The 22,769-nt window shown below is 43.7% G+C and overlaps 2 protein-coding genes across 2 annotated transcripts in view; one reads left to right on the top strand and one right to left on the bottom strand.

Annotated features, from left to right (window-relative positions):
• Positions 1-4,671: 4,671 nt before the first annotated feature.
• Positions 4,672-20,021, bottom strand: tmtc4 (transmembrane O-mannosyltransferase targeting cadherins 4). The gene is made up of 18 exons (XM_083638635.1): positions 19,697-20,021; positions 19,345-19,548; positions 19,063-19,178; positions 17,834-18,050; positions 16,105-16,192; positions 15,798-15,898; positions 15,405-15,497; positions 13,686-13,847; positions 13,168-13,370; positions 11,927-12,101; positions 11,006-11,137; positions 10,615-10,694; positions 9,209-9,316; positions 7,709-7,850; positions 7,171-7,285; positions 5,531-5,643; positions 5,268-5,337; positions 4,672-5,057 (listed from the first exon to the last, which is right to left on the bottom strand). Exons 1-18 carry the CDS (start codon positions 19,715-19,717, stop codon positions 4,909-4,911), a joined length of 2,289 nt encoding a protein of 762 aa, XP_083494761.1. The 5' UTR covers positions 19,718-20,021; the 3' UTR covers positions 4,672-4,908.
• A 2,550-nt stretch (positions 20,022-22,571) lies between these two features.
• Positions 22,572-22,769, top strand: part of LOC310777853 (phospholipase D1) — a gene marked incomplete at both ends in the record, with an annotated part of 28,438 nt that continues 28,240 nt past the window's right edge. The window contains 1 exon segment of the mRNA XM_083638203.1: positions 22,572-22,691. Coding sequence (XP_083494329.1) covers positions 22,572-22,691 — 120 coding nt within the window.

Here is a 22,769-nt window from a genome sequence, read left to right as displayed (position 1 = left end):
AACATCTAAGAGAGGCACATGTGAGAGCCTGGCGTATACAACATCTAAGAGAGGCACATGTGAGAGCCTGGTGTATACAACATCTAAGAGAGGCACATGTGAGAGTCTGGTGTATACAACATCTAAGAGAGGCACATGTGAGAGCCTGGTGTATACAACATCTAAGAGAGGCACATGTGAGAGTCTGGTGTATACAACATCTAAGAGAGGCACATGTGAGAGCCTGGTGTATACAACATCTAAGAGAGGCACATGTGAGAGCCTGGTGTGTACAACATCTAAGAGAGGGACATGTGAGAGTCTGGTGTATACAACATCTAAGAGAGGCACATGTGAGAGTCTGGTGTATACAACATCTAAGAGAGGCACATGTAAGAGTCTGGTGTATACAACATCTAAGAGAGGCACATGTGAGAGTCTGGTGTATACAACATCTAAGAGAGGCACATGTGAGAGTCTGGTGTATACAACATCTAAGAGAGGCACATGTGAGAGTCTGGTGTATACAACATCTAAGGGAGGCACATGTGAGAGTCTGGTGTATACAACATCTAAGAGAGGCACATGTGAGAGTCTGGTGTATACAACATCTAAGAGAGGGACATGTGAGAGCCTGGTGTATACAACATCTAAGAGAGGCACATGTGAGAGTCTGGTGTATACAACATCTAAGAGAGGCATATGTGAGAGCCTGGCGTATATCAAATACTTAGCATGCTGGAACAAGTCCCAAGCTGAGGCACTAATTGTTGGTACTTCAACCCAGAAAGGGGTCCAATAGCTCCAAAGCCCGGCTTCTCCTCGCAGTCGCCATCAGAGTGACCACCACACTGACCATTGCACGCCGCCTAAATGCTGCTTCAGTCAATGTCTCAAAGCACGTCTGTGTTGCATTTTTGATAAGCCCCATGTTTCTTTTCTTGGGGGTGGTTGTTGGTGCTTATCAGATGCAAAATAGCACACCTGCTGTTCAAAAACACCCTTGTGGGTTCAAATTAGCGCTCCCTGCTTCTTGTTCTTTGGTTGAATATACAGTACTGTAACAAAAGGATGACAATGTTTTTGATAATGAGTTTTTTTTGGGCAATCAAAACAAAATGCCTTGTCGCATTTAGTGTTAGAGATTTTAGAGTGGTTTAGGCTGTGAACAATCAAGACATGATTCTGCCGGATCCATTGATTAAAGTGATCAAAACTCATCAGTGTGATTAATACAAAACAATAAAGAACCCCAGCTGGGACTTGATTTCATGATATCATTGTGATGGAGCAGCCAGGCAGGTAAAAGGTGTACAGTGGAAACCCAGAGAACAAGCAGAGGACTTCATAAAGCTGTAGTATCCCATCTTTTATTAATGTCACTCTGTGGGACAGTCAGAATGGATAATGAAGGCGTCGGCGGGGCACGTGAATCCATGCCTTTAATACTCACATATTTTATGATAATGAAAGCTATTCAAAGAATGATTATGATAAAAGTGGGCTCCCCCACCGACGTGGCAGCACAGCTCTGCTGCTAGACAACCAGCTAGCTACGGGCACCCAATGAAAGGATCAGACGGAATGTCAAGAAAAGGAGCGAGAAGCGAATAGCTGATGATGGTTTTGTAGCCTACATCGGCAGCACTGCATGCCACGCTGCATGCCACGCTGCATGGGCAAAAATAATACCAAGCAAAACCTTTCAATCTTGAATGTCACTGTCTCAACCTTTTTGATCATCGTACGCTGTCTGCATTCAGTCCATAGCATGAAGCCCTTTCACCCTCGTGGCCTTTACACGAGTCTTCTCCAATGTTTGATCTTCAACATGACACTAAGCACACTATAGGCTATTTGTTATTGTTCCAAATATGGCCAGCGCTGCTTCTTTACATCAAAGCAAAGACAATAAAAACAGCGTTGTGTAACAAGGAAATTTCATTATGTGATATTAGTAGCATATTTAGGAGGTAATATACAGAGGACAGTCAGGACACTGGTGGTCGTGTGTGCCGTGGCACCCCCCAACGAGTGTATCAGTAACATCTTCAAAGCATCAAAGCATCAACTGCTGTATTGTACTGTATGGGTAAACAAACTTAGCCGCCCCTAAAGCAAAGCCATACCAGCCCGCCAGAGCTTCAAAAGTTTCCTGCAAGCTGTAGGAAGCAGGTGAAAAAATAGAAGTGTGCCGACCTCTGACCCCGGGTGCACACTTGTTGACTGATGTTTCACACTGGGGTCGCCTTTTCCCTCTGCGGTATCCTTCAAGAGGAGCAGGCCTGCGTGTGAGTGTGTGCGTGTGCGCGTCTAGTCCCCGGGGAGCTCATCCCGTCTCTCTTTGAAGCCTCTGTGCTCTAGAGCTGTTTTCATACAGCGACGGCCATGGGTTTCCTGTCTCAGCTGACCCCTCGTCTGCTCTCGGACACTTCAGAAAAACTTCCCGGTACAAACACCTTTCTCCTATTAACTACAGAGGCTGGAGGGGGGGGGGGGGGGGGGGGGGGGGGGGGGTGCCATCCCACTCAGGATCAAAGAGATGGGCATTGGTTAGAAACAAACATGGCGACCCGTCTCTTACGAAGAGTCAGAGCCAAGTGACGCACTGCTTTCTCTGCTCGGTGTGTAGAGAGTGCTCTTGGTCCAGACAGAGTGTAGCAGCTTGTGTGTAGAGGAACATTTGGGACTCCTGAGATGGCCAACCCAAACAAAGTTTACAATGACTCCTCACTCTCACTCTCTCTCTCTCTCTCTCTCACACACACACACACACACACACACACACACACACAGTCCTGCAGCTGATACAACACAGGGTCAGAGTCAGAGATGAAAGCGCCCGGGGTTCAACGGGGATGAGTTCCACATGTCCTTCAAATGAACGGGGGCAACAAGCAGAACAGGGCAGACGGTCATGTGACCACTGACCAGGACACCTGCCTCCAACACAACTTTAATCAGATGCAGGAAATCACATAAGAGATACCTGATCGGAAAGATGAGCAAGTAGTCTCATACAGGCGGAAGCCTCTGATGCAAGTTTCAGGATTCCCATACTTTCTTAAAGACCAAATTCGAGCACTTTTCAATGACTTCCCAGGCCCAATGGCATCGTTTGAGACATGGATCAAGGTGTTACAACACACTAAGGTGACCAGATTTCTCAAATGAAAATCGGGGACAGTCCGGGAATCAATATATCATTAAAATATCCAATGTTATTACCCATGAAATAGAAAAGGGGGATGATTCCGGTTTCATTTATCAATAAATTAATAAACAGTGTCGGCTTCACGAAGAGGCCCCTGGTGCCCCCCCCCCCCCCCACACACACACACACACACACACACTCACTTCATTCACTGTGCCCCTTTACAAAATGTCAAAGTGTTCTCCAGCAGCATGAGGCCTGGCCGTCCTAACCTACAGTGCCGAACGTTTTATGAAAAGCCTCAGGTCTCAAAAGGTGTTTTCGGTGTCGTCCTGAGTGTTTTTTCATTGTTCAAGATTTCCTGGACCAGCAGGAAGCAGCATGTGCGCTTGTTGGATGTCTGGATCAACAGGCTACATAGACATGTGATGCTTTTATATACTTTTAACCCTCCCGTAAGCCTCCCGCAACCTTCCTGATTGAGTGGTTGGCCAGTGACGTCTGTAAAGGGGAGACTCATTTGTAGCCTACTCATAGAATCCATTCTCATTGAGATATCTTGAGGTGAGAGCGGTCAGGGTTCCCCTTTGAAATTTGACCATGCTGGTTTTTCAAAATTAATTATTTCGCCCCCTTCCTTCCCGACAAGGTAGCATGGCATTATTGCTCCCAATATGCTGTAGATCTTACAGTTTCATAGCCTCGAAGTATCTTCACTCTAGATTTAAGAATGAGCCTGCTAGAGCTAGAGTCATATTGACCGCAGACGCCAGTAGAGAATCGGGGACATTTTCCAGCCGGGGACAGGTCACCAAAAATGGGGACTGTCCCTGAAAATCGGGGACGTCTGGTCACCTTACAACACACACACTTTTTATAATCAGAAGTATAGGCAAGAATTAAAGAGGCTTGAATGTGTGTGAAACCTTCTCAACTGTGTTGTTACCATGGAGGTATACTGATGAACTTACATTTCTATTGTTGCAAAAAATATATAAATTCAAGCCCTTTCAATGACCATGTCTACATATTTATGCTATTTTCAATCCCCCCCCCCCCCCCTCTCAAATTCATCAAACTTTCAAGGATTTCATGGACCCGTGGGGACCCTGACATTAGAATATGAATGCAGGTGTCGGTGCAATTTCGGCTCACCTACCAGATCGGCTCATGCACACGTTGTGATTGGCTGTACGTCGGGCACGTGGGATTAACGTGGGCAAAATGTCAGACAGCTTCAGATTAGCTAACAAAGCTAAGCTACTGATGTTATCAGACATGATAGACATTAAAAATATGAATCATACAAACATTCAATCATCATGGTTCAAGTGTACCGGACCATTTCTCATAAACATGAGCCTTACTTTTTGAAAATAAATGTTGTGAGTGTAACTTAATCTGTAGTCATGGACCCCGAGCCGAGCACATCCGGTAGGGCAAGCCGATCTGGTACTCACACAGGAACCAACGCCCTGCCCCCCCCCCCCGATAATTGTTCCTTCCTAGAAAAATTCAAGCTGTGCAACATATTGAATGAACCATTTTTTCTGTCCTTTTTATTATTATTATTATTTGCACATAAGAAAAAAAATCAGTCAAAGAAGAAAATTCTTTGGATTCTGATACACATTTCATGGTCTTTCTTTTCAAATGGTGCAAAGTTGGAATGAGTGAAATAAAATGAAGAATGGGGAAGTGTGTTTTACAGCTCGAGCGGGCTCCCTAAGGGGGTGTGGCATTGAAGCTGGTCCAGTTTGCGTCACAGTATGTCCTCAGGGTGTGTGGCGTTTGAGCTGGTCCAGTTTGCGTCGCAGCATGTTGTAGTTGTCTCTGGTCCCGGGAGCCTCGGGGTCCAGCTTCAGAGAGAGCTCATAGTGTTTCTTTGCCAGCTCCAGCTTTCCCCAGCGATGATACAGCACAGCTGTACAGACGTCAAAAAGCACACAAACACTTCACGCTGAGAAGCGGCGCGCAATTCAACTTCATTGAATTCATTAATTTTGCAGAATATAGGTCAGGTTAGTGTGCTGAATTATATTCCTTGGACTTTTTAGATTTTGGTCATGTACAAGCTCACACCAAGTCAGTATAACATATGTGGTACAACCAAACTATATTGCAGGAGTCTTACCTAAATTGCCATGGCAACTAGCACCATTTGGGTTGATCCGAAGAGCGTGAAGGAAGAAGCCCTCTGACTCCTGCGAAGTCAGAAACACACAAACCGAGACGCCCACTGAACACAATGATCTTTATTGTTACACACAGAGACATTTAGCACTCCTGCAGCTTCTACGGCAGAGACAGAAGGCCCAGTGAGGAGTTCACGCATGAACATGCATGGAAAAGCAAGAGAATAATCCCAGGTGAAACGCAGACATTATGGTGACTGACCTTGTATTTCTGTAGCTTGCCCAGGACGTTGGCCAATGAAAACATGATAGTGTGGTCGTTGGGGAGGAGCTTCAGAGCCTCGCGGCCTATCAGCTCCGCTTGGCCCAAGTTACCTTCAGGACGGGAGAATAGACGAACACACGGAAAATGTCAGACATGATTATTTTGTGGTATGCACACCATACAGCTTGCTAGGCACACGCTCACATGCATGTTTATTGTAGAAACTAGTCAACAGCAGGTTCTCTGCCTCGCAAGGGCAAGGTGGATACTTCTAGATGGAGTGTAGCTTTACACAGGAATAAAATATAATAATTATTATAATATATCGATATAAAGATATATCGATATATCAAAATAAATAAAGAAATAGATAAATAAATATATATATATACATACATACAATACATACATACATACATATATATATATATATATATATGAAGCAGAACAAAGCGAGAGATATAATGGTAATAAGAGCCAGTCATTGTACAGAGAATCTTTTTGTCCGTTCTATTTGTCAGTGTTGTCTGGAGCAGAGTTTTTCCTCCTCCACGCATGGACGAGCGGTTTAGTCTCCTAATTAAGGTTGAACACAAGGCCCACTGGGTTATTGATCTCTGTCAGAGACCTGTCTGATGTCTGGCCAGAGATGGAGAGAGAGAGGGAGAGAGGGAGGGAGAGAGAGAGAGAAGCAGTGACAGTCATGTCCTGAGTCATGCCCTATGCCCTTAAAACACAGCTTGCCAACCTATGTGTGTGTGTGTGTGTGTGTGTGTGTGTGTGTGTGTGTGTGTGCGTGTGCGTGTGTGCGTTCTGTGTGTGTGTGTGTGTGTTGTGTGTGTATCTGCCTGAATCTACAATGATTCTGCCTTGTCTTTGTGCTGTGATCAAAACAAAAAGGCGGGGTGGGGTGTAAAGGAAAAGCAAACAATAAATAAAATTAAATAAAAAATAATAATCTCCCAATTCCTTGCTTCTTGAAAATGACAGCCATTGTTCATCTTTTCTATCTTTTCTTTTGGTTTGGTGGGGAGCTGGGGAGAGCGGTAGAAGTACTTCTGTCAGATTTGGGGAACAAATGAGGTGGGGGGGGGGGGACTCTGAGGGGGCGCTGTTCTAGCTGTGCCTGCCTACGTTTGATCAGGAGCACACCGGGCCCTGATTGGTCCGTTCCAATGCCCTCCTGGGAGACTCCGCCCCCTCGGGAGCGGCTTCTGACAAAACGGCTCCAGCATTTGGAAATCAGAGCATTCTCCACACGGCAGGGAAGAGTGGCTTTAAAACTCCACACACAAAGCTTTAATACATAAATTTCAAGCATTGCTGATTCCTGCTCTTCCGGTCTAATCTTGTTGTTGGCCATTTAGATTTCCTCCCTTTCCAAAATAACGGAGCTGTGTTTCTTGGCTGTTAATGCTGGAACACGCAGCACCCAGAACACAGGGCTCTTTGAATGTAATGAACACAAATAAGTGAAAATTGTTTTTAAACTACAAAGAGCAAGAAAATATATCAAATCCTACATTGATCAGATAGGAGTTTTTAGAATACATTCTATTTATTATAGAATAGAATAGATAGCAATTTTGTTTTAAACCACCAAGTCCATTATCTCGGAAGTAGGGATGTGTGTCTACCAGTGTTATCCAGCAGAATGACCATGTTGTTCCAAGCCAGGCTGTGGTCAGGTTTTAGCACCGTTGCGTTCCTCCATGCATTCAGAGCATCCAGGTGCCTGTTCTGGTCGGCATACTGCCAAGACAGAAATTTACAGGTAAACCTCTTTCAAATATCACACATTTCTTCATCAAGGGCTGCAATTAATGATCATTTTCATTCTCGATTAATCTATTGATTATTTTTTAAATTAATCATTTGATCAAAAATAATGGCAAATGCCCATCAGTTACCAGAGCTTAAAGTGGCATCTTAAAATTGCTTAATTAGTTTGTCCAGCAGCCAAACAAGTATTCACTTTATGAAATGGACACAAATAAGTAGAACATATTTGGTATTTTTACTTTATAAGAAACTAAAACGATTATCAAAATTACAATCAATACAGACTAATTAAACTAAAAAAATTATACAAAGAAATCCTAGTTGACACTTCATAGGGATTTAACAACTGAAATAAATAAATAAATAAATAGAGTCTAGACTCTGGAGCCTCACCAAACGTCCCAGGTTGTAGTAGCAGTCTGGGTATTTTTTACGGAAGCGGATGGCGTTCCAATAACTCTGCTCTGCTTCCTCAAATTTCTGCAGGCTGTTTTGAACTATACCCAGATTCATCCAAGCTGCAGCAAAGTCCCGTCTGGGAAGATAATAAATAAATACTAATCCTCATTATATATATTATGTATTATAAAAGAGAGCATGTGGGCAATCTCTGTTCCCTGTTCTCTCTCTGTTTCAATTTTTGTTCCACAGATGATGTCATAAATCACTGATGATGACATCACTTATGACATTTGTGTCACTTGAACAATTGTGCATTGTGACATCACTGATGATGTCATCAGTGATTACATGTTTGTCCCACTGATGATGTAATCAGTGATGTCATAAATCACTGATGATGCAGTGAGGATGTCATCAGTAATGATGTCATCCGTGATGATGTCATAGAGCAGGCGAGGCTACGTCTGCGACGCGCAGTGGTCATCAGTGATGTCATAAGAGCAAGGGAGCCCGCACAGCGGTCGAGCTGCAGGGCAGGCGAGGCCGCGTAGCGGGCGAGCTGCTGCAAGCTGCAGGGCCAGCTCAGCGAGCTGCAGGGCGGGCAAGGCTGCGGAGCTAGCGAGCCCGCGCAGCAGGCGAGACTAGGAATTGAGCGCGCGTAGTAAATTAAAAAACTATAAATAACCACCTCAAGGTTGTATGCCTCCGCCAACAAGTCAAATTGCAGTTTACATCCATGTCGGTCCAGACATCATAAATATATGTAGTGAAGACTTTGAAGGAAATTACTAATACACCGGAAGAAGCACCCATATTTCACGTAAGGCATCATGGCATCTAGAAATAAGGTGGATATAATTAATGTGATTATTAGGATTTTGGTGTCTACAAAAGTAAGAGACAACACTTCCACCGTTTTGTAGAATGGTCCAAGATCATTTTTTCAGCTACAGTGGTAAGCAAAACATTATGATGTCACAGTGAAGATGACCTTCGAACTTTTGGCTATAAATGCCACCACTTAATAATTTTATCCTATTAGACGTTTGTGTGAAATTCTGTCATAATTAGCGTATGCATTCTTGAGTTATGGCCAAAAATGTATTTTGTGAGGTCACAGTGACCTTGACCTTTGACCACCAAACTGTAAACAGTTCATCCTCGAGTCTAAGTGGACGTTTGTGTCAGATGTAAATTAAATCCCCTCCAGGCGTTCGTTCCTGAGGTATTGCGTTAATGAGAATGGGACGGATGGACGGACAACCCGAAAATATAATGCCTCCCACCATGGCTGTCACCGGCAGTCATAAAAACACACTGAATTACCATCAGTAGGAATTTATCCTCTATTCAGTGTTGGAAATAGGGAAATTAAATGATAGAAGTCATTGTAACCGCTGTGGAGGTGAATGTTAGGATTAAGCCCCAGTCTTGTCTAACACTAGACCAGGTATTGCCTGTGTGTAGTATTCTGTCTGGTGGACCACCTACTGGATAGAAACCGCTTTAGACAACAGTTGCTCTGCCTCCACCAGCTCATTCCGCTCCTTCAGGATGTTACCCAGGTTGTTCATGGCATGGACGTAGGTAGGGTGTAACCTGAAAGATGCAGAAAACGTCAGTCCACATGGAAAAAGGCCCATCGCATTCTCACACACGCTTAGGGCTGGGTGATATCTCATAATATCAATATTGTGATTGTTATATGAGACTCGATATCATCTGGGATATCTGTGTCACTATATTTTGGTTATCGTAATTAGAGATGAAACGATATGAAAATTTCATATCACGATTATAGTGACCAAAATTATCACGGTTATCAGTATTATCACGATATTGTTAAAATGTGGTGAAAATGTTCAAAAAGTACTAATACACTCACAGAAATCAATTCACCACGTTTTATATTGAAAACTCAGACCCAAAAAGGATTGATACACTCACTGAAAATATTTCTCCAAGGCTGCGCGTCTGCATCTGCGAGGCGGTTGCCAACTTTGGTTGATGATGGACGGTATTTACCATGTTTTTCAAAGCGTACGGTTATCGTAAGGAATTTTATCACGGTTATCATTTCATCCCTAATGGTAATATTGTGTAATGTTCTTCCTGAATTACACTAAAGTGATACAATTTTCTGAACTAATTAGCCTGTTCTGGTTGAGTAAAATGAACAATGCCTTTATCTGCTCATCATATCGATATCACTTATTATAGATTGAGCGATGCAAACTCATGAAGAGTGAAAAAGGTGACAGATCAGGGTAGACACAAAACCACTCAGAAATCATTCACTTCAACTTTCTCCCCACTCACAATACATTGGATACTCACACAACAAAGTTGCCCTTTTTTAAATTACTGTTGTTGTTGTTGTTGTTGTTGTTGTTGGTGGTGGTGGTGGTAGTGGTGGTGCTTTCAGGGTTGGGGATGACTGTTTGTATATTCTTATTGACTACTATAGTATTTTGTACTCCTTTAATGTGTAATGATTGTGTTTGTATACTCTACTGGCTTTTAGCGTATTTTTGTACTCTTTTAATGCCCAGGGACTATGGGCAGAAAATAGCAATTTGCTAAAACCTGGTACAGTACATCTCTCCTTGTTTTACAATGCTAATGTTCTTTGTACATTGTCCCTGTTCAAACATAAATAATTTCATTCATTCATTTGTCAAATAATGTCTTGCGTGTAAATATCTAATGAAAGCACAAACACTCATCCCCAACATATTGTCACGTTAGCGAGGTATTCGGGTCTAAAATATTGTGATATTTGATTTTGTCAATATCGCCCAGCCCTACACAAGCTACCAGAAGTAAACATTTTACACATTTGTTAATAAGTGATTGGCTTTGCTAATGTGTTGTGTGTGAGCACTGAGCAGACATACCTGACTGCCTCTCTGTAATATTTGATAGCTGCACTACTGTTCCCTCTGTCAGCCAGGTTCTTACCTACATTGTAATGGACCTGAGGAAGAAGACATCCACACACGACACAAGTCACAAGATAGTGATGTGAAAGGATGCTCAAAGTGTTACATCATCAAAGTGTGACAGTGCTTTCCTCATTTGGACGTAAAGAAGATAGATGCATACACATACTGTATGTCACAGTGCTGACACACGTGTGCACACACAGACACACACACACACACACACACACACACACACAGTCTCAAACATACACACACACAGTCACACACAGTCTCAAACATATACACACACACACACACACACACACACACACACACACACACACACACACACAGAGAGAGTTACCTTAGCATTGAGAGGACAGACAGAAAGGGCATTGGTGAAGAGGCTTTGCTCCGACCTCCACTGGTGGCTGCGCAGAGCACAGCGAGCTACATACACACACAGCAGAACCAGCACAGACACACACAGCAGCCTCTGGAGGGAGGGGGGAAAAACAGAAATAGAAGAAGTTTAACAACACTATAAGTCATGATGAACCTTTAGCTTTAGAAAAAAATTAATTCCCTGTGATTCAGAGAGAGAATAGATCGCAAATATACCTATGAAACAGACAAGGAGAGGTAGAAACCTTGAACCTTGAACCTTGAGAAAGCACCTGCTGTTACCATCCATTTATAGGCAAGTCATCATTAGCCATTCCTCAACTCTCTCTTCTCGCTTGCTTTGAGCACTGTGACAGCACTGAGTCATTGAAGCTGCATGAACTGGAAGTTGGTGCATAAAAGTATATTTGTACAGTATACAGAGACCATCCTGTAGCTGGAAGGTCACAAGGAAGGGCTGGGCGATATGACTTTAAATCAATATCATGATTATTTCAAATGTTTACCTCGATTAGGATTATTTATGTTATGTGCAGCTCTCTTTTTTCTGCTCAGGTTTATTTGTTGGCTTGGTGTTTTCGCTCGTGTCATCCATGATGACAGCTTCGCTTTGACTGAACCCGGACTAACGTTGGTTGGACGGGGGAACTATTCTTCGCCCATTGCATTTGCACGATGTCCCGTCAGACTCTGCCTCTGATTGGCTTAACCTGATATTTCACCCTAACCTTAACCAATCATCACTCATCATGCCTAAATCTATGTAATCAATCATCACTCCCCATGTCTAAACCTAAATCTTTGAAATGATCATGTTTAGTGCATGTGGTAGTTGGTGTGAAAAGTTTGGGAACCTCTGCTCTAGGGGATGCAGCCATACCCTGTGTTTGTTCCAGCGGCAGCAGCAATGCCCCAGGGAGTAGGCTAGCAGTAGGCAGTAGCCAGCTGACGACAGGTAGAGGACCCTCTCAGCAATGACGAAGCCCACCCTGAAGAAGACGTTACAGGCTGGCACAAACGGGACAACCAGCAGCACCAGACCCAGGGTCAGTGTCCTGCAGGGGAGGGAAGAGGCCACAGAGCTGGACATCTTCCAAGGGAGCACAAGTGCAATTTGAAGTGCAAGTGCAAAATAATATTGACATGTGTCTATAACAGTCACAACGGGCCATGGTACATATTACAGTATACAGCCCACTGTTCATTATATGAAAAGAGATTTAAGCTGGATAGTTCGGATTTATTTTGTGTGGGCTTGTATGAGGTACTTGCTGACAGTCAGTGTATTACATGCAGTAGAATGCAGCCGCTGCAGAGTCCCAGTTGGGTGAAATATTGAGACCGGCCACGTCAGGCAAGTAGAGTAGTAGTCTGCCGAGTGTGAACAGGGACACAAGCAAAAATGTAAAAAACTGAAAAAAGAAAAACAAAGCTTCGATACTGCTCACCTGGCGTAATCCAAGTCTCCACAAGCCCTGCGATGGAAAGTTGACTTGAAAACACATCATTTACACCCTTAGCTGTTCAGTTCTTAGCTGAAATCTGCACTGGATCCAGGTACTCGAGCTATGAGAAGAAGAAGTAGTGAGGGGCCAGTTGCACATGGCTGTCTTCCAGTTAAAAACAGCGTCTAAAATAATGACATCTTTTCAATTCAACTTGGCATCTCAGGGCTTGTGAAGACTTGGATTATGCCAGGTGAGCAGCATGAAACTTTTTTTTCCTCTGTTGTTTTGTACGTTTTTGCTCATGTCCCTGTTCACACTCCGCTCTAGCTGCATTCTACTGCATGTAGTACACTGACTGTCGGCAAGTACGGTACCTCATACAACCCCACATCAAAAAATCCAAACTATCCCTTTAACAAATGTAGGCTCAATAAACAGCTCCGAAAGCGATCTTGAATTAGCTGAACTTCCCCCATGAGCCACGCACTCAGTATCCGTCTCTGAATCAACAGAGAAGTTTAAGGCTTCCCTAACAGCAATCGAAATGTGATGTTCTGGTCACACTGCAGTGGCTATGATCCAATGTTCTTAATGAAGTGTAAGTGTAGAGAGGCCATCGTGCACTTCATCTCATCTACAGCGAGTGTGAGACGGGCCGGCTGTACTCTCTTACCTCCTTCTCTGGCTGTCCTGTGAGCATAAGGCTTGGCTTATCAAGCCTATCAGAACGCACCAGAGCAGCAGCAGCCAGACCATCCTCCAATCAGTGGCTGACTTAATGAGAGGCACACAGCCCATGGACCAATCAAAACACAGCCACCAGGGACACAGCAGCAGCCAGGCATTCAGAGAGTAGTAGTAATTATAGTTCACTATCTGCCAATCAAAGAGGAACAGAATGAAAGAGTGGTGAAAGAGGGGGAAGGAAAAAGAGCTTTTTAAATCAGAATCAAAGTCAGTCATTGTGGTTAAAAAGGATTGGCTTGTGCTGTAGGGGAAAAGATAGTATTAGATGTTAGAATCTAAAACTATAAACAAACAAAAGACATTTCATTCAAGTCTATTATCGTATAGTGCATCTATATTTTCAAGAACAAAGAAAGATCATTTCAGATAAATGATCTACAGCTGCAGTGTATAATCAAATGTTGCAGCACAAGGTGAAATAAACTCCACATTCAGCGTACTCACTCTCAGAAAGATATTTTCTGCGAAAGAGGCAGGGTTGTCTACTTCAGTGAATGCCGGTGGTCCTGTCCCCATAATCCTCCAGCGTGCGTAAAGCATTGAGGCTCCTCCCAGAGCCAAAAGAGCCAATCGGGTGAGCAGTCCTGTTCGCAACAGCTCACTTACCTGTCACAAAACAAAACCACTGTTCACTGTACGACAATATTTGTCTGTGCTAGTTAATTAGTGGCACTGGCAAGTGGTACCGTTTCATATACATACATACATATCTATATCTATATATATACACACACACAAGTTGTACAGCAATTTATTAATATTGTTTTATATAAACAATGTATAGCATGTGATGTGATGTTAAAGTGCTATAAATCATACAAGACTGTACATAACTGAAAAAACAGAGTAGGATGAGGTTATGATAGAACAGAGTAGGATGGGGGAGGTTGTATGATAGAACAGAGTTGGATGGGGGAGGTTGTATGATAGAACAGAGTTGGATGGGGGAGGTTGATAGAACAGAGTAGGATGTGGGAGGTTGATAGAACAGAGTAGGATGGGGGAGGTTGTATGATAGAACAGAGTAGGATGGGGGAGGTTGTATGATAGAACAGTTGGATGGGGGAGGTTCTATGATAGAACAGAGTTGGATGGGGGAGGTTGATAGAACAGAGTAGGATGGGGGAGGTTGTATGATAGAACAGAGTAGGATGGGGGAGGTTGTATGATAGAACAGAGTAGGATGTGGGAGGTTGACAGAACAGAGTAGGATGGAGGAGGTTGATAGAACAGAGTAGGATGGGGGAGGTTGTATGATAGAACAGAGTAGGATGTGGGAGGTTGTATGATAGAACAGAGTTGGATGGGGAGGTTGATAGAACAGAGTAGGATGGGGGAGGTTGATAGAACAGAGTAGGATGGGGGAGGTTGTATGATAGAACAGAGTAGGATGGGGGAGGTTGATAGAACAGAGTAGGATGGGGGAGGTTGTATGATAGAACAGAGTAGGGGTGGGACAAAATATCGATACTCACGGTATCGCGATATTTCCACTTGCGATACGTTATCGATACACTGGCACCAAGTATCGATATGTTTATTTAATTATTATTATTATTTTTTAATAAACAGGCTAAAATATTATGCTGTGTGTGGTAGTTCAAACATAGTTTCAAGTTGACGTTTATTTATGTTTGTAGTTGAAACAAAAACATAAATACTGTAGGCTACATGAATGGAAATGTTTGATCATTAATATCTACTTTTAGAAATTATATAGGTAGGTAGGTTATATAGGTTTTCTTGTTTTAATAATAATAATAAAAAGACTTAATGTGTAACTTTTCCTCCGTGGTATCGAAAATGGTATGAGTGAGTGAGTGAACTCTGAGAGAGTTCATGTCAATTCTGCTAATAAATACATAATACCTGCTTCTTGCCTTTTAGGGGTATTTTTTTCTCTTCAGTTACACAGGTATCGTGATGTATCGTCTTCCAATATATCGATTATCGCAGTATCGCTGTATCGTGATAATATCGTTATCGAGGGCCAAGTATCGTGACGATATCGTATCGTGAGCTACTCAGCGATTCCCACCCCTAGAACAGAGTAGGATGGGGGAGGTTGTATGATAGAACAGAGTAGGATGTGGGAGGTTGATAGAACAGAATAGGATGGAGCAGGTTGATAGAAGAGAGTAGGATGTATACATTTCAACTCACATCTATTTGTTTCTTCCTCAGGAGTAACCTCTGGCTGAGCTCATACACATTAACATTACAGATCAGGAGGACATCAAAGGCTGCATTCACACCCTGAGAAAAAATACACACAGAGGGAGGAGAAACACCACTGAAAATGTATATGGGTCAGCAACACTGTATCAAATAATCTATAGTTCCTATCGTACATGCAAAAAACACCAGACTTAAGTTCCAAAGGGTGGATTATATGAAGCAGCATGTGTTGATGAAGCTTCTAAATGTAGAGGAGTACTGATCAAGGATCACTGGTCATGTCTCAGGTCCATATACATTTCATGACGACTTGAGGTGACAAACTGACTTCAGCTCAGCTGCATGTGGGCTTGGATCATGTTCTGCTAATGGTCGTACCAAGACTGTGATGCCTTGTTCTTTACAGAGCATGGCTGCAGCACACAGCAAGAGGCTGACCGCAATCCACTGGACAGAAAACCTCTCATCTCTGTCACTGCCTGAAGAAACAAGAGAAACAGACTGTTTACATGTACAGTAAGTGATCAAATGACAGTGGGTAAATAATACCAAGTGAGGGAAGGGAACATTAGAATGTTCGATGCTGGCGCTACATTTGTAGGTGCTTATTGGCTGTACTCTGCCAGTATAATACTCATACTGTATAGCGTAGAGACAAAGAGTGACGCTTGCGTCAGATACCCACCTCCCTGGAAGGCTTTGCAATAGGCGAGGAAGGAGAGCTGGAAGAACAGGGCACACAAAAGGTCCGCTCGACCCACTACACCAGCCACCTTACAGGGAGAGACATGGAGAGGTGGGGAATGAGACAATGAGAGAAAAGTGAGTGAGATAGAGAGAAGAGATAAACAAGCAGAAGAAAGAAAGAAAGAAAGAAAGAAAATCACTATCATCACATGCATCATGTTGTATCGTATATCACATTCTGTATTCTTTTCTGCATAATATAGCCTGTTACTACTGGATGCTTATAGAGAGAATCTGTCATTACCTGCGTGGCCCATACATAACCAAGATAAACAATGCCTTTGTTGTCACTCTCGGCGCAGTATGCTGTGAGGTACAGCCGTTCAGTTAGTTAGATTGGCAAATGAATTGGACTAAACGGTACAGCCGTTCAAGTCACCAAAAACACATTGTAGCAGTGCCAAAAATCTCTATGTACATGTTGTCACTCGTGTACTCACCACGAGATGAAATAATGATCCATGAAACGGTCATCTTCAAAGAAAATCCACACAGGACCGAGATCTAACAAAGATTAACCAAACTAAAAGCAAGAGTAACTCAGTTACTTCCTCGTTTGCCATGAGGCGAGGTAAACAGCTTACAGCGCATGCGCTGTGTACAGCACCTCATGGCAAACGAGGAAGTAACTGCGGTTATACTCTGTTAGTTCGGTTACTCTTGGTTTGTACGTTTGTTTGAGGCGCTGTGTCAAATCACTGCGCCTGGCGGCCATGTTTGGAATGTAGTTCCAGCTATCTATTTACCTTAAAAAAATACAGTTTCTCAGCTTTTTGGATTAACATTTGATCTCGTGGTGAGTACACGAGTGACAACATGTACATTTTTTTGGGGTGGTTAGAATGTGTTTTTGGTTACTTGGAACGGCTGTACCGTTTACTCCAATTCATTTGCCAATCTACCTAACTGAATGGCTGTATCTCACAGCATACTGCACCGAGAGTGACAACAAAGGCATTGTTTATTTTGGTTATGTATGGGCGATATGGCAAATAGGAATAGAATCTCCCAAAAAGTTGGCGTATCCCTTTAAGACCAGTTAATGGGAGACAGCTTGTCCAGCGGTGTCCCCAATTTAGAAAAAGCTGATTTTTAGGGCTGGGTTAAGGTTAGGGTTAGGTTACGGTTAGGGTAAGCCGGGTTATGCAAGTTGTGGTTTAACCATGGTTATTGTAAGTCTCCAGAGGGAATGAATGTAAGTCTATGTAATGTTCAGAAAAGTGATCATGATTTGATCTGATATGTGTGTTCCATACAGTGTGTGGGTATGGTATGGTTGGGATCCTGGGGCTGCCTGCTTTGATACATACATACATACATACATACAGTCTGCCTGCCTCCCACCCCCCAGGTCTCCACCAGCCCCCTCACCCGGCATGATTAAAGAGAACAGAGAGGGGGGGGCCGCTGCCTTCCAGCCAGGCTCTACAGCCAACACACATACAGTATGCCAGCAGGCCAATAAGCATAATAGCCAGGCCATGCTACCGCCACACACACAGACCGTAACCCTGCACTCCCAGCTGTGACAGCGCTTTTGTTCTTGGCATGGATTTACTCCATATAATATCAAAACCTCTGGAATAGCATGTCAAGATTCCATGATATACTGCTGTGTAGGGAAGCCATGTTGTTAATAAAGGTGATCGGTGCGCCTCTCGACTTACACTTTCTGTGTGGACCGGGTGTGCGGCAAAGAAGAGGGCAGCCAGGAGAGAGGCCTTGGGAGCGTGGTTCAGTATCCTGCCCTTCTCATCATAGGCCAGGCCGCCGATCAATATAGTAAAAATGTCAATCATCAGAGCTGATATGACAGCATGGAGGACAATGTTCAGCACGTGGAAGCCAACAGGGTGCAGGCCTCCTGCCAAGAGGTAGTTCAGCCTGGATCACCCAGAGAGGGAAATGAATGAGATACAGCAAAGTACAGACATGCTGGTGGGGTGGAGGTTATGATGGGATGGAAGGAGATTATGAATTTGAGTGTCACGCCGCTACAGGTGTGTGTGTGTGTGTGTGTGTGTGTGTGTGTGTGTGTGTGTGTGTGTGTGTGTGTGCGCGCACGCGCATCTGCCTGTTCATGTTGTATTTGTAGGTCCAGTAGGTGGTCATCAATAACTCACTGAAGGGTAGGTCCTGTTAGCATTCACAGGAGTGTGAGTTCATATGGGTGTGACTTGTATGATGGGCAGTCTGCAATTGCAGATCGGTGACAGTTTATTTTTATAAAGCGGATAGTTCCGGTCCTTGATGATGATTGGCTGAGCCACTTTCGAAGCAGTTGTAAAATACTCTATAAACACACACCTGTGACCGCATCACACAATACTGCGCCATGTTACCTAGCTACATTAGCTAAGCCCGCTGCCTGCTGGCTGTAACATTAGTCAGCCTCAAAACGCCACTGAGTGACCAAAACATTAGCTTGTTAACCATTTTGAGTCACTCTCTTCCTATGGGGCCATCAGCTTTCAAATCCGTTGCAGCTAACCTACGGAGGAAATATTGTTTCTGGCGTAACTTGTGCCGTTTTTCCGGGTGTATCTCCTTTGTGTATATAGCACAGAATCAGATGATGTGCGACTATATAGCAGACGCTCATAGAACGTTGAAATGACTGGAGAGGGGCTACATTGATTGGCGTAAGAACAGTTATTTGTTATCAATATTGCATTTTTTGTTGTTGCTCAAACCTTACCAGGTAGGCTATACTTAACCGTTTTACAAAAGCAGTAAGCCGCGCGAGGCTGTGATTTACAGTGACACCCCTTAGCTGTTGTAAAATCACTGTAACCATGGCCTCTTGGGGCTTATTACTTAAGTATACACTACGCAGTGTATGTGAAGAAGACAAATAAAGTATATATTATCTTATACAGTGAGTGATAACCCATACCTAAATGTAAGGACAGTGAGAGGTCGGTAGGATTTGTGACTAGAGTTGCTACTCAGGTTGCTTCCCCAGAAGTCATTGCTCCAGATGTTGTTAATGGGTGTTGCTGGTTTCAAGTCCTGGAACACATATAACACAAAATGAGACCACAGCAGCCACTGGTCGGTGCATCAAGCTAGATGTTTAGGGGCTCTTGGGTCACCGCCAAATTGAATTTTATTTTAGAGCTAACAAGTGAGTTGTGTGTGCACGTACAGTGCATATTATAGAATAAAGGAACATTACCTTGTTGTTGACAATTGCTTCAGAATCATCAAACACAAACTCCCCATCATAACTGTTGATGAAACACATGAGTGCCACCAGGGCCACGGTGATCTTGGCCTGGACTGGAGGGAGCTTTGGCAAAGGTATTTGGTGGTCCCAATAAACTTCAGACAATGCCATGATGCACTGGCTCTTTGGTGATTCTGCATCATCATCCAGTGCCTGAATGGGGACAAGATGAGGGTCTGTCAGAAACTGTACTGTTTGACACGTCAGCTTTTCACAAAGGTTCTCCAAATCAACGGGTCTTCCTACAAAATATATCTGGTTAATTTTGAGAGCAGAATCTTTAAACAGGAGGGATTCATACCTTATCTTTTGGAAGAGACATTGTGAGAGGTCATTTTCAGCATGACGACTCCCATGTTAGCTTCTTTGCAAGCTGGCTACGTTAATACTAACGTTATAGCAAAGCTAACGTTACACGTTATCTAACTGAATGCTATCGAGCCAACAAACGTTCGCATTGCAGTTTTGTGATGAGATGAAATGATACCGCTAATATCGCTAAGGATGAAGTACGTGGAGGCGTGAAGGTTAACGTTACCATACCAATTAGCAAGCTAGGTATAGCTAAGCAGAGTCTCGTTAGCGGATGCTATCCCGGGTAGCCGCACGGTGTTATATTGACTATTTATAAACGTGGTGTTGGGAAATCAACTCCAAATGTTGTAAAATCCATAAACCGGGCCAGGCGAAGTGTAGACCGACAACTCACGGTTGTAAACAAATATACACGCTCAATTACTTCCTGAATTTCACGCGTCACTGTCACGTGATCATTTTCAGCCAATGCTTGAAGTGATGCCAAGCGCTAATCGTGATAGAGGTTCATGACAAATAGACAGAACTCAGAAGGGACTTTTCATTCAAACACACTACACTAGGCTGCCCTCGACTGGAGTGGATTTGATCAAGGTCTGGACGGTCTGGACTCAGGCACCTGAGATAGTAACAGGCAGCTGCTGGTATTTCGACCCACATGTAGGTAGAGGTCATTTTTCGCAGATTCTGCGCTTTCGTAATCTATAAAAAACTAGATTGTAAACTTTCAAATGATGTGTCAGTGTGACACAGTGTAATCTGAAAAATAATGAAGGAAGATTATGCGTATTTGAATGTTCACACTCCTAAAAGACACATTCAGAGATAACGACCCTCAAAGTTGGAGAAGCTTTTCACACTTTAGGCAGCCAGGTAAGGGGGGACGGCACAACAACTTTTATTTAACAAGATACACTTATTTACTGATTCTAAAACGGCTGCATTTTTATGTGGAATGGATAGTTCAAACCCTTGTGTATTAATGAAAAAACGAAAACACTTTTTTTAAAGAAACTATTTTCTAATTTTCTGGTAATTATAATTGGCCTACATGTGGTACCTTCCTCGACCTCTGGGGTGTGTCACGGCCAGGTTGACTTTAGCCTAAACTGCTGGATGGTTGATAAAATGGTAGAGGTGGGGCAATTTGAACTAACCTGACGCTGCCAGATGGACGGTATAGCTCCACATACATCGAGAGAATCTCTTTTGATCTCGCGAGGTTATCCATCTTGCAAGCAAGGTTAAATTTGAACCACAAGGCCCGGGAAGTTGAGTCGTGATGTTAACTCAGCCTGAAAAGGACTAGGTAAGGTGTGCCGTGTGAGGTCTCCTGAAGTTTTAATCTTGGGGTTAAGCCTTGGTTCACACCAGGCGCTATGCAGAAGCTGCGCTGAACAGAAGCTGAAGTGTCACGCTAAACCGGTCACACAAGAAGCACTCTTTTCCTCAGTGCCTCGCTTGGCGCTGCCTTCCCCCGCCCACAACTTGCACTGACTTCATGCCTAGTCTGGGCACCTTTCACCCCGCTTTTTGTCATGGGGCGTAAACCACGGAACCAGAATGAACACCGGAAGGCAGTGCGCCAAAAAACGTCTTTGTTGCCGTTAGCTTGACGTCTCTTGCCTCGATTAATTGTCTGATGCAAAGCTTCTGTATTGGCTTAAAAGATGTGAGATTGTGAATCCGCAATGTTTCTAAAATAACTTCTTCAAAAACTTCGTTCGGTACGTCCATCTTTTGTTTTGTTGTTTGCCGTTCCGATACTTGTGTCAAATTGTCAAGTTAACGTAAAAGTTGACGAGCTAGAAATGCTGCCCTTCCTGTCTGGGCGGGCTCTAGGCCGGAACCAGGTAGGGTGACAAAATCAATTGTGAACGGAAGCCAGGCTCTTTCTCGCCGAGAAGAGCCTGGTGACGCGAGGTTACTTCATGCCTGGCAGCTCGAGTGCAGTGCGCAGCATCCTTGAAAAATAGAACAGAAGCCGAAACTATCACTTCAGCATGGCGTGGCGTGTGGCCGGTGTGAACAGTCTCTCCTGTTAACGAGGCCAAAATGAAATTGCCATAGCGCTGCATATAGCTTCTGCGTGGGATTGGCGTATGGTGTGAACAAGGGCTAAGGCAAAGATTAGGTTAATAAAGTCAAGTTTATTTGTATAGCCCTAATTCACAAGCATGTCTCAGAGGGGTTTACAGATCAGAGAATACGTCTAGCTAAGCACTACCAATAAACAGGATTGAACAATCTTATAGGCTATTAGAGAGAGGGAGGGGAGGGGGAGAGAATGTGAGGGGGGGGAGAGGAGAGAGCAGGCAGGAGGAAGGGGGAGACGAGAGAGAGCAGAACAAGGGTATACTGGGGCTGGGCGATACGGTTGAAATCAATATCACGATAATCACAGGGGTCAGTTTCAATACATATCAATGTCACAATATGGTTCATGTAAGCAAAGTGGGCAGCTGTGGCTCAGGAGGTAGAGCAGGTCGTCCACTAATCAGAAGGTTAGTGATTCGATCCCTGGCTCCTCCAGTCCAGTTCCTGAAAGGAATGGCCACCACAGGATGCTTAGCATGGTAAGCTTGATCATAACACTTGACAAAGGTCCAGTGGACCGAAACTTTGTTTAATAAAAGGTGATGCTGAGCAAGATCAGTGTGCGGGATCTTCTTCAAGACTCAAGTCAAGTGATACTTTCCAACGTACTTGCACCAGAGAGAATTGGATGTGCAAATATCTCCTTTAAAAAGCTTGATCATATTGAAAGCATATAGGATATTCAGGTAATGTAGCAACAGACAGAGGTAGGTAGGCTATTATGTTTACTTCTGTGGCCATGACTTGACTTGACCTTAATCTCCATGGGCTACTGCCCATTGGTATCGACCACATCACAAACACATCTCCACTCCTGCCTTTTGCTCGCCGCCCTGATCAGCTCCTCCATTCTCATGCCAGACCACTCCTCGTCCTCTTCGAGGGTGGGCCCTTCTTCTTGTACCTCCAGTCATGCTATGTTGCTGTCTTTTATTTATGAGTCGATGGTCGTCCATGCAACA

Source organism: Poromitra crassiceps, assembly GCF_964638095.1.
Source record: "Poromitra crassiceps genome assembly, chromosome: 6".
In the NCBI taxonomy this organism is placed as follows: domain Eukaryota; kingdom Metazoa; phylum Chordata; class Actinopteri; order Beryciformes; family Melamphaidae; genus Poromitra; species Poromitra crassiceps.
Note: the sequence above shows the minus strand (reverse complement) of the source record. Positions and strands in the feature narration are given on the sequence as shown.

Coding starts and splice junctions, on each gene's coding strand:
- tmtc4 (XM_083638635.1), bottom strand. CDS start 19,717: ATGTCTCTTCCAAAAGATAAG. Junction 18,051..19,062: donor CTCACTGTCCTTACATTTAG/GTATGGGTTATC, acceptor TGGGTGATCCAG/GCTGAACTACCTCTTGGCAG. Junction 13,371..13,685: donor CAGAAAATATCTTTCTGAGA/GTGAGTACGCTG, acceptor TTTGATTGGCAG/ATAGTGAACTATAATTACTA.